The sequence below is a fragment of the Onychostoma macrolepis genome, chromosome 23, assembly GCF_012432095.1.
Source record: "Onychostoma macrolepis isolate SWU-2019 chromosome 23, ASM1243209v1, whole genome shotgun sequence".
Taxonomy (NCBI): domain Eukaryota; kingdom Metazoa; phylum Chordata; class Actinopteri; order Cypriniformes; family Cyprinidae; genus Onychostoma; species Onychostoma macrolepis.
In genome coordinates this window covers 21,779,204-21,791,079 of record NC_081177.1, presented here as the reverse complement: position 1 = coordinate 21,791,079, position 11,876 = coordinate 21,779,204, and the positions used below count along the sequence as shown (strand labels likewise).

General features: G+C 36.9%; 2 protein-coding genes across 4 annotated transcripts in view; both read left to right on the top strand.

Annotated features, from left to right (window-relative positions):
* The first annotated feature begins 440 nt into the window (after positions 1-440).
* On the top strand, positions 441-5,396 carry eif4e3 (eukaryotic translation initiation factor 4E family member 3). Of its 2 annotated transcripts, none has more exons than XM_058764545.1 (7): positions 441-816; positions 1,963-2,035; positions 2,161-2,255; positions 2,773-2,833; positions 2,977-3,043; positions 3,139-3,294; positions 3,531-5,396. In XM_058764545.1, the coding sequence occupies exons 1-7, from the start codon at positions 641-643 to the stop codon at positions 3,575-3,577; spliced, it is 675 nt and encodes a 224-aa protein (XP_058620528.1). In that variant the 5' UTR covers positions 441-640; the 3' UTR covers positions 3,578-5,396. The 2 variants fall into 2 exon arrangements, with proteins under 2 accessions (XP_058620528.1, XP_058620529.1); XM_058764546.1 differs by lacking the exon at positions 441-816 and adding an exon at positions 852-897.
* Positions 5,397-5,675: 279 nt separating this feature from the next.
* Positions 5,676-11,876, top strand: part of foxp1a (forkhead box P1a) — a 43,731-nt gene continuing 37,530 nt past the window's right edge. The window contains exon 1 of one of the 2 annotated variants that reach the window (XM_058762374.1): positions 5,676-6,076. The gene's annotated coding sequence lies outside the window, so the exon portion shown is untranslated. The remainder of the gene's footprint in view (positions 6,077-11,876) is intronic. The other variant, XM_058762373.1, reaches the window with a different exon arrangement.

Below are 11,876 nucleotides of genomic sequence, written 5' to 3'. Positions count from 1 at the left end.
GTTTATATATACAAATAACAATATATACACAGTGCACATACATATATGTAAACGAATACTTTTATTTTGGATGCAATTAATCGTTTGACAGCACTCATTTTAATTTATTTCAGTCTAATTTAAACTTCATTGCTAAGGCATTAAAATCATTCACTGTTTTATGTAATCTAATTTGAAGTTATTTTCAATTGTCACTTCAAGTGTTTCATCTAATATTCATATTTTATTTTATTTTGGCTTTTATTTCAAGTTTTTGTTAACAATATGAACACGGTTTGACGCCGGTACAAAATGGTCTACCAGCAAATGGAGCAGCTAGAAAACAGCTGTCAGTTTAGGACTGCTTTCCAGCAGGAGTTTGCCTGATGAAACGCTTAAACCTTTGAAATCAATGCCACTTATTTTAAAATACGTCTGAACGCTTTTATTTTGAAGTGCGGTTGAGCCAGGGGCGCAGCGTCTGACTTCACCGTCTCCAGTCAGACTCAGTTGTTGTTGTTGTGTCGGTGACGCGGCAAGTCCAGCCGGCCGAGCGGCAAATGAGTCAGCATCAATAATCTGCCCATCGGTGGATGTGGAGATTATTATAGATCTCCCAGCAAAACTCTCACACATCGATTAGCGGTAAAAAAAAGCAGAAATGGCGGTTCCTGCAGCCCCAAACCTGCAGCTGAACACGGCGACACAAAGCAGCCCTGTGAACTCTACAGAAAACGACATCCACATCGACGAGAGAGAGCTGGAAAACATCACAAACCACATCGAGGATGGCACCTCGCTGCCGCTGCACTCTCCGTGGACCTTCTGGCTGGATCGGTAGGCTGATGTTGGTGTATTACTGTTATTAAGGATTCGACTTTCTATATCCACAAGCCTGCCAACAAAGGCCCAAGATTGGTATTTCTCTTTTTATAGCTAAACTTACTATTTTCAGTTTCTAAACGAGCACAGCTAACACTAATAGATGGTTTGGGCGCCTGTATTAAGTGTTTGTAAGCTTTAAGAGTGTCATAATGCAGAGCTCATATAATAACTTAGTAAAGTAGGTCGAGTCACCTGTAGGTCATGGTTGTTATTTAATATCAGATTTCATGTTCTTTTTGAAGCTCTGTAAATCAACAGAGTAATATATGGTGAGGGTGTACCACAAGGCTTTGTCAGGAGACCATTTAAGTTGTTGTTGGTGTTTTTAAAATGTAGGACACTGTTAGTGCAGAATAAGTTTTGAAATTGTGAAATGACCACATCTAAGTTGATTGTTCATTTGCATGCGATTTTAAATCTGATATATAACCAATGAACTGATATTAATAAGCTATATCTAATTTCACACAGGCTACTTTTTCCTTAAGCTTCTCTTCCTTAATTCTCTCTGCAGTTTTTTTGACAATGATTTTCAAAGGGTTGAAGTCCTGTTTACCATCAGGCTGACATTTGGTTGCCATAACGATTGTGAAATGCTTGTGTCTCATGGCACGATCACAAGCACTGAATTGCACTTGACATAAGACAAGATTACACCCTTATGGTTTATGACACAGATATGGATGATGTGCCAAGCTTAGTGTAGTGCAAAAATGTCTTCTTGTCACCCTCATGTCATTGCAGAATTGTATGATATTCCTTTGCCCGTAGAACACAAAGGGTGAATTTCTGAAAAAATGTCTCGATTGCTTTTAACACACAATATGAAGCTTTCAAGCTTCAAAATGACAAAAAGCACAGCACTTTTGAAGCTTTACAGCAACGGTTCACATTCACTTTCATTATCTTGGCCACTCTTTGGATTATATTACTAAGAAATTCACCTTTGTTCCTCAGAAGAGGGAGAGTCATACAGGTTTGGAATGACATGAGGGCAAGTAAATGATGACAGAATTTTTCTTTTTAAGTGAATTATTCTTTTAAAGCTATTTATTAGTGTGCAATTTGTAATTCTTTTTAATTCTTTATATCTTCAAGGTCATTACCAGGTACAACGGCAGCAGAGTGTGAATCAAATCTCAAAAAGATATACACTGTCCACACTGTACAGGTAGGTGTTGCACTCTTATTAGAAGTAATTTTGTAATTTTATATTTGTATGTTTTGCCTGATCAACCTGAAAAAAAAAAATTGTTGCTGACATATTATGCATCTCCTATTTTTCATAACATAAAGAGTTTCTGGAGTGTGTACAACAACATCCCTCCTGTGTCCTGCCTCCCTCTGAGGTGTAGCTACCACTTAATGCGAGGAGAAAGAAGGCCACTATGGTGAGTCTTCAGCCAATTCACGATAAAACTTCTTTTTTATCTTTTTGTTTAAAGAAATTAATACTTGTTATCAGCAACAATGCATTGAATCAAAAGTGGCAGTAAAGACATTTATGTTACAAAACTTCTATTTCAAATAAATGCTGCTCTTTTGTATTCGTCAAAAAATCCTGAACGAATCTGTTTTATTTAATAAAAATGTTTCTTGAGCAGCAAATAGGCATATTAGAATGATGACTGGAGTAATGATGCTGAAAATTATTATTTTTTTTCTGCATTTTAAAATATATTAAAATAGAAAGCAGTTATTTTAAATTGTAATAATATTTCACAATAGTACGGATTTTACTGTGTTTCTGATCAAATAAATGCAGCCTTTGTGAGCATAAGACACTTCCTTTAAAAGCTAAATCTTATGACTACAAACTGGAATGTATATCTGTCCTTAGCTTGGGAAATGCCTTTGGGAGAATTTATATAAACCATTTTGTTTAAAAATATTTTTCTGTCTACACAGGGAAGAGGAAAGCAATGCCAAGGGAGGTGTTTGGAAAATGAAAGTGCCAAAAGAGAGCACAGTAAGTCTGCTACACTTCGACTTGTAGACTGACTGCATAATGTAAATATGTTAAATACATACACAAATTGAGCATTTTCACACATTCTGGTGTGTGTTATCGCTGCTAAAATATAATTTGTCCATATCCTTTTTTTCTACCAGTTAGCTGTGTGGAAGGAGCTGCTATTGGCTACAATTGGTGAACAGTTCACAGATTACTGTGCATCAGGTGAGTGTAGAAATATGTTTAATTAAATTATTTAAATAATGTGTATTTTATTGATAATATTTAAATGACTAATTCAATATTTGTTTGTCTTTTAGAGGATGAGGTGGTAGGAGTAAGTGTCAGCGTGAGAGAACGAGAAGATGTGGTTCAGGTCTGGAATGGAAATGCCTCTTTTGCCAATGAGGCAAACGTTTTAGGAAGAATCTATGAACTTCTTCCACAGATATCTTTTAAAGCAGTATTTTATAAACGTAAGTGTCAGTGGTTTACATTCTTCTCACTGCATGCCACGCTGTCCATGCTGAGAGCTCGGACTGTTTATTGTTGTAACAATAGTTGCATGAGAACTCCTATGATGGCTTGATACAATCTTATACATTTTTCAATTAAATTAATTGTATTTCTAGATTTGGTTAAGTTAATTAACACATTTTAAGTGCAGAAGCATCATAGAATTGTTATTGACCGATTCAATTTTGTTTTTCAGCACACGAGGAGCACCATGCATTTGAAGGTGGTCGCTCAAGACATTAGCAAGCTTTGCACATTCACCACAGTTTTCCCTGTTTTTGGACTGATCCTAGAAAATGGACTGAAAACGGAAAAAGAATCCCTCCTGGGCGAACAGAACTCTTGGGTTTTGCGGTTGTTTCATATCACATAGGGAATGTTACAGCCCTGTTTTTAAGTTGTAAGCGTTGCAGATGATCCCTCCATGCTTTTCGTAAGGAGTTTTCTCATAACAGATATTTAGGCAATATCAATAAAGCTCACATAGCCAGTAGCACATGTAATATAAATCATCATGACAGAGCAATGTTGCCAATTGTCATCACCCGCACCACCGCCACAATTTCTAGGTTTATTGATAAAATGTGCAGTCCAGTGACAGTTGCTGCTTGTCAAAATATATACTCGTTGTGTTAGAAATCCATTAGGATCAAACTCTTTAGGGCTGTTTTTCCTTAGACACACATTAGGCGTATCCTTAGACTAAAAAAAGGTCTAAGGCTAAGCTTAATCTGCTTCTGGGAACTCTTTTATGCAAAAGTATTGCACATTTGTCTTTGGAAAAAAACTCTTTGGCTTGGAGGTTATTACTGATTTCAGAGCAAATGTAAGTGGGTGTAACAGCTTTGGTTCTAACCGTAAGTATACAGCAAAATGCATATGCAATTCCACGTTTGCACCCTAAACTTGATATTTAAGTAAATTCAAATAATTCTGTATTAATCACATGAGGGTAAATTCTTGCATCTTGCGAACGGCTTTGCTTTTATGATTTAGAAAGCTGTATCCAGACCTCCTCCTGTAGTATTTTATGTAAATGAAAAGCTGTTTTAGAATGGCGTCATAGCACTGTTGAACTTCTCTTTTCTTTTTTGTTTACTGCCTCGTGGTTGATATCCTGCATTTTGTTCTATGTGTTGCTGTAGGTGCTTAGTGTCTCGTCTTTGTCCAAATGCTTAATATTTTCATTGTCTGAAATCATTGTCAATTTTTTATTTTTTTTTATTTTAACTTATGCATTTGCTTCTAACTGCCTTTTTATTCACTATAATCACACTGTGTCTTGTTTCAGAGTGCTTATCATTGTAGTTTGTTTTATTGTGTTTGGATGGATGCTTATGTTGGATGACTTGTGAGTCGAGGGGAGCTAGTATAGATATTGTCTAATTATGAAACTGAAAATGACCTGTGTAATCATCAGAGCATATATTTTTTAGTTTTTCAGTACCAAAGAGATTTCCTTTCTGTTTTCCTGTGTTATAAGTCATCATCGTCTGTGATCTACACGTGTCTGAGTCCTTCTGAACTCACATAGAGAGAGTTAAAACCGTGTTTCTCACGTCTGTCTTTACTGATGTCTTTTTCACTAGCTCTCTTTCTGCTGTGTGACGATTTTTTTATTTAGGTTTGTCAAGTCGTAAAACTTCAAGCCCCAAAAGACCTGCATCATGAACCAGGTCCCTTAATGCACTAAAAAGCACAATTATGATTTTGTCCTTCATGTGGGCAGGGATGTGCAAAATATCCTGTACATGCAGCTGACCTTTTCATATTTCAGCCTTTTCCTACCTAACACCGATCTCTCAATGAGATGCGAGTACTGACATGGATTTTTGAGTTTATTTTTTGGAGCATTTGTGTCGGTTTTCCAGGCTCCCAATCAGGATCTGAAACCTCAAACTGATTGTCAATCTTTTGGAATGGTGCCTTGTGTTCTCCCAGGGTTTCACTCACAGAATGTTTTGTTTATCTCTATGTATTTAATCAATTATGTTATTAATTTTTTCCTTTCTTTTGCTTATAGGTTTTGAAATATTGAATAAATACAAAGCAGAATTCGAAATATGACTACTGCACTTATTTCAACAAAAATGCATGCGTTTACGATGTATAAAATACTAATGTAGTAACCACTAGGTGGCGGTGCACACCCTTTAAACGCAATTTTTAATGTCTACACTTGTCTGCATCTCCAATACCTTTTATTTAATTCACATTTCACCAGTTTAGCTCCACATATAGTTCCCGCTAGTTCGTGTTTATATGTTACCGATTAATGCTTCATGGAATGAATCATATCCAGTCTAGCGCGCAACATTATTTATTCCTCGCTTCTTGAGCGACGACGCACAGCCCTCAGCAGGTGGACGTGACGTCACGCCCCAACAGCTACTCTGCTCTCAAACTCACCTCAAAAACTCGGGTTTGACACGGCTCACACACTAAATCTACCCAGTTAATCGTGTTTATCGTGTATAATTCGACGCTCGCTGTAAACGGTACGGGACCGTACCATTACGTGCAAAACCCAGTCGCGTGGTGCGTGAAGTAGTCCCTGGGACGCGCACTGCGGAAGAATACACTTGTTTACATTGTGCAGCACGCGGCGGTGTGGCAGCCAGCGCGCGGGTGCGCGAGCTTCATGGGAGACCGACACACTGCGCTTTCCAGCTCGCAAAAGTTCGTTCCAGGGTCGCTGTTAAAGTTTTCATTTCTGTCCGTTGAGAAACCACTTCATCCCCGGTAAGTTTATTCTTCTTATCAAGTTTCCTTCACTGTGTTTATTCGTAATTTACATTGCGAGGTTGATTTGCTAGTTATTAGCCTTATCAGAACTAACGGCAGCGCTGGGGAGCAGACAGGAGGAGCAGCTAATTCAAAGCTCTCCACACTTTTATCGCCATATATTTAGTGTTTTATAACAGGTAATTTGCCTTGGACAAAGTCGGTGGCTTTCGGTACACTTAGTAATTGTCGCAGCATCCCATTTAAACCCCTTATGGGAGTGTTAGCTGGCTAACATGTGCCTTTGGTTCAGTTCATGTGGAGAACAAAAACAGCCTGAGTAACTTCAGTTCAAGACACTGCACGCAGTAGGTCGTAAATCACATCTAACCTCCAAATCTCAACAGTTTTTTGTTTTTTATTTTTATTATTAAGCTGTTACGATTACAAAACAAATATTAACAACACAGCATGTACTAAAAGATGCATGCATACTGTACATATACATACATGCATACATTCAATCTACAAATACATACATTATTGGACTGTTGATCATGCAAAATATATATACACATACATATTTTTTATCTTTGGAAGTTAGTCAAGTAACTTAAATTTTTCAGTTACCCAATCATTATACATTTAGGCTTAAAATAAAAATGTAGTAATTTGTTTAAATCAGTTATTTTCTTTTTGAACATATAATCTTTACTAATTAAAAAAAAAAATTCCCCCTCCACACTATAATTATGCAGCCCGTATTACAATGTTTGTCAGTGGGCATTAGTCAAATCTCATTCAATTGAGTGTTAATCCTAACTGGGTGGTTTGATTTTGGTCAGCAGGTTTAAACAGGGACTCACATGCATCCTCCCATAGAGGCGTGTTACATTGGTTGTGTCTCATAGCTGAGTGAAGTACCTGCCTAGACTTATTTTAGGGCACCTATAGTGCTGCCTAGGTAGGCTGGTAGATCTCTAGGTTTTCACAGCCAGTATTTTTAGTCTACTTGGTTTGCTGAGTTTCATAATTCTTCATGAGTATACCAAAGAGTTAAAAAAAATAAAAAAAAAACTTCTCCTTCAGTTTCATTGTTTGATTTTGAAGTTGTTGAAACTACAACAAACACAAAAAAGCTACGCCCCTTGACAGGTTTCATTTCTCCTTTTTGCCTCTGAGCGTTTACAATTCAGTTAATCATTTGTTGCAGCTCTGTACAGTCATCCCAGTCTTTTTACTTAATTTTTTTTTACTTCAGTTGTCTGTTCTTAAACCAGGTGTTACCTGCCTTCAGGATCTGGTTCCCTCACTTTACGGTCCATTGTGAAGATCTGTCCGTTCAGCACAACTGGAAAACAATTTCAGTAGAGCGTTAAAGAGGATTTAATTTGTTAGTACAGAGGGTTCCCAAATTATATTAAAAAAAAAATTGTATGCCGAATTCTTTACACCTAAAATATTTACCTGAAGTACTCCTCTGAGATTAATAAGTTAATATTTCAATAATTTAATGACACATTTGCATGTCCACACATTTCTGATGTCAGTTAATAGTCACATGATATGCAAGTAAACAGATAAACTATTATATTTTCTTTAGTAACTTTCGTTTAGAGAGAGGTGTATGTGCACGTTATATGTATATATCTGAAAAAAGAACTTGAATAAATTTAAGTAATTCAATGTATAATACAACCATGTATGAATGAAATATAAACTGATTTTCATTACAGCTACAAAAATGGTTCAGTCAAGATTTTTGTTCAGTCTCTACAATTTGTTTGAGAAGTAGATAGTGGATGTCTTCAAGATTGATCATGATACAAATTCGTCAGATCACCCACACTTACTTAGGTTCACTCTTTACAAGAACAAGCTAACACCACAAGTTACAATACAGATATTTGTCTTATTCACTTTAAGATGTTCAAACTCTCAAGCTTTTAACATGTCAAATCTTCAAGCTTTTATTGTGGTTTAATATTGGCATTCTGTAAACGTCTGTCCACAAAACTGTTGGCAGTTCTGCTTGTGAATTTATAAAAAGTAAAGTGAACCTAGTGCACATTGATTTTTCCAAATGTATCCCCATTTCCAGCTCTGAAAATATGGCATTATGAGCTGCACACGTACAAATGAACACAGTGCCAATCTTCACTCTGAAACTTCTACTTCAATTAAATAGCAGTCTTTGATTTGAAAATTGCAATTTGATAAGATCGATGGCTGTTTCAGATTTATTAATTGTGCAACCCCACTTGTTTATTTTAATGTTATATTTGATTGAATTTGTGCGATTAATCAAATGCGATAGTCATGATCATCTTGTTAGTAAAGCCGGTTCTGTGATTAGTAGTAAATCTCCATCACGTGCTTTCAGATGGAGCAGCATTTACTACACAGAGCCGTAGTTCACTGACAAGCTACGCAGTATCGCCTTCATTATCGCAGACAATTTCGGAGCGAAATCGAAGATATCGTCCTGCATTAATGACAGCCGTTTGCGTAGCTTCTCAGTGAACTACAGCTCTGTGTAGTAAATGCTGCTCCATCTGAAAGCACATGAAAATACCACATTTTATAACATGATTTTACTCCAAACTCACTTCATAACGTCAGTTGAGTGTTTGAAATAAATCTTTCTGTGAGATGATGTGGCTTCTTAAACGGAATAAGGCGCGCAACAAATTTCATAGACTTTACCACTGCTTAGAATACTATGTCGATTAGCATTGCATTATTATATACTTTATTATAATAAATTATAATAAGAACTCCGATAAATCATATATTGTTGTAGTCCTGTGTTTATTAGTCACGTTGAATCAAGGAAAGCAGTTAAATCTTCTGTTTATTCAGCTACCGCTATAGGGATCTCTTGGATTTCGTCTGCGGGACGTATTTTGAGTTTCCGCGTGAGAGCGCCTTCGGATGGAGATTTACTACTGATCACTGAACCATGCTTTACTGAAAGATACGCATGACAATCGCAGCTTCTGCCTTATCGTGATTTGTGATTTCATTTCGATTTATCGTGCAGCCCTAGATTGAATTAATATTAGCTTCCAACTCATGAACCCCCGTTTGGGAAACCCTGCATTAGAACATTCTTCTTTCAGATCTTACTCCTTCAGGCGTTTTTCTGTATCATGGAGCTTCGTCATATTGTTAACAAACCTGTGATGGCCTATCTTGTGTTTCACAACTGTGTTATTGATAAAGAGTTATTGTCCTTCAAATAGTGTTCATAAGCTGCCTGTAGCCTGTTTCTCTCTGTCACTTTTATGTCTGACTGAATAATGCGACGACTGACAGATTTTGTCCCGCTTGCGTAATAACAGCTTTAATGACTTGCGCAAAAGTGATGCCTTATTTCTTAATGACATAACGTCCCCCACCTCCTGCTACACCGTGAATAAGTCAGGAACCGGTAGTGTCACTGTCATAATCCCATTAATGATTTACAGTTTTCTTGACATGTCTAGATAAACACCTTTATGGCATATCATACTCAGACGTCCTGCTGTGATGGCCGACTGCCTAATAAACAACAGTCTAGTACATAAATTGCTATATTGCACTCTTGAGAGGAATGATGTGATAGTTGAAGGGAGTGCCACAAGCATGAGAGAATGTAGGAGTAAGTGTAATGCGGTTTGTTCTTTCCGAGGAAGCGGCACGTGTGGCGCTCCTAGGCGTGGATGTGTAGATGAACGTGATAGATATTTCCTTTTTAGGTGGGAGTTTTAGATTCCGTTTCCCCTTATGTTCTGGCTTCACCAAGGGTTTCCCCTCAGGTGAAGGGGTTTCAGATGAGTGCGCTAACACTGAGCAGAGTTTGTTGTGGTGAGCGTAATGGCTGGTTGCTTGATGGACAAGGTCTCAGGTTTGTTCTTGGTTAGTGTTGTTCAGTCACTACCTTTTCCTGTTAACATTTGGCAGAGTCAATAAGTCTAGTCCTCTGTGTGGGTTAATTTTTGAAGTAAACGAAACTAATAGCGCATAATGTGTGTGTGCATAGTAATCAGTTTCTGGTAAATAAGTTTACTTTGTGGACTGGGAAGGTGTTGCTGAAGAGTTGTGAAAGAATTGCTTGTCACACCATGCTGTCTATTGGTGTAATCTATATGGAAATGGGGAATAATTCTGCTGCCCTATCTCAACTGACTCGCACACCTATTCAAATCTTCCGGAACAGTAAAGTGTGGTTGTGCTATCTTGCCATCCTGGAGAGTTTGAAGCATATGCTTCATATAAGAATATTCATTTATATGAGTTTTTTTTGCTTGAGGTTGATGGTGACTAATTGGAAATACTGTAGCATCTTTAGCGAGTCTCAAAATTAATATAATTTTCTTCATAATGTTGTGATTCCTAAATTCAATTGTATCATTAACAAACGAGTTAAGTTGTTCAGTCTATAAATTTTAATTTATGCTACTGTTCAAAAATTGTAAACGGCAGGATTTTTTTTTGTTTTTGAATGGTGTCTTACTGTCTTGTGCTCACCAAGGCTGCAGTTATTCAATCCAAAATATAATAAAACATTATTTGTAACATTATAAATGTCTTTACTGTCACTTTTGATCAATTCAATTTAATTTGTATTTGCTGAAAAGTATTAAATTAAAAAAACAAATTCCATTATAGGCCATAATATGAAATGGTTATTGGCTTATTTGTTATTGGCCAGAGTTTTGTAATATTGTTCATTCTTGGGTGTCCTGGAGGATTTGTTCTTGAATGCTGTTCAGAAATCAAGCAGAGGTCTCCTTATGCACAGTTTGTCTAAGGCATTTTCTTATATAAATAAATTTAAAAAGCAAATAAAACAAAAAAAGCAATACAATGTATTAAACGATAACTTCACCAAACTACTGTCCTTATCTTTTTGTCCTTCAGAAAAAGTTTCAGCCTTGACTTTTGTTCGTAATCTGCACACACTGTTAATGAAGTTTAAAAAGTTTGAATCAACTCAAAGTCTAATGTTTGACAAGCCTTCACCGCTCTCATGTTCAGTCTCTATGTGGAAACCACATCATTTCCATCTCAGTAAAGTGTATTTACATAGTAGTACACCTGAATGAAAAGCAGGCACTATAGCAAACTGCTCTCTGTGCGAAGCCTGTCACACATTTTCAAGATAATATTGTCTGGCCCTGTAATTTCACTGATGCAGCCTGCCTATCTTTTCCTTGGCTTGTATCTGTACAGTGTGGTTTTGTGTATCTGCGTAATTTGTCATGTGTTCGTAGCCAGGCTATGAAATGTGATATTCTATGAGGGCTGCCTCTTCCATTATCTCAGAAACCTCTCTAAAAATAGATCCATGCATCCAGACACCATGCTATAGCCTACTACAAAGTGCCATTAGTTCCTTCTTTCTGCCAACTGCTCCCAACCGCCTCGTCTGGCTGTCAGAACCTGGTTGAATGAACTCATGCTACTGATTTTTAGCTGTCTGCATGTTCAATAATCAGTCTTAGACCGGTCCAGCAGTATTAAAGTGCCTTGAATGAAGTGAGACCGTTTTACACAATTGCCATAAACCACAACTCTCATGAGTGTTAGAATTTAGCCTTCAAAAATAAGTCTGTACAGGTTACAGGTAAATGATTGATTGCTTCATAAACATCATGGAATAAGGATGTAATGTGAAACACTCAGGTAGTTCTGCTATAGCAGGAACTTGCTTGAGTCATCTTGTATGTTTCTTACTAGCTTGTCTTAAAGTGACGGTTTAACCAAAACCATATTTTGTCATCATTTATTCACCCTCAAGTTGTTCCAAACCAGTATAACTGTTTTTTTTTTT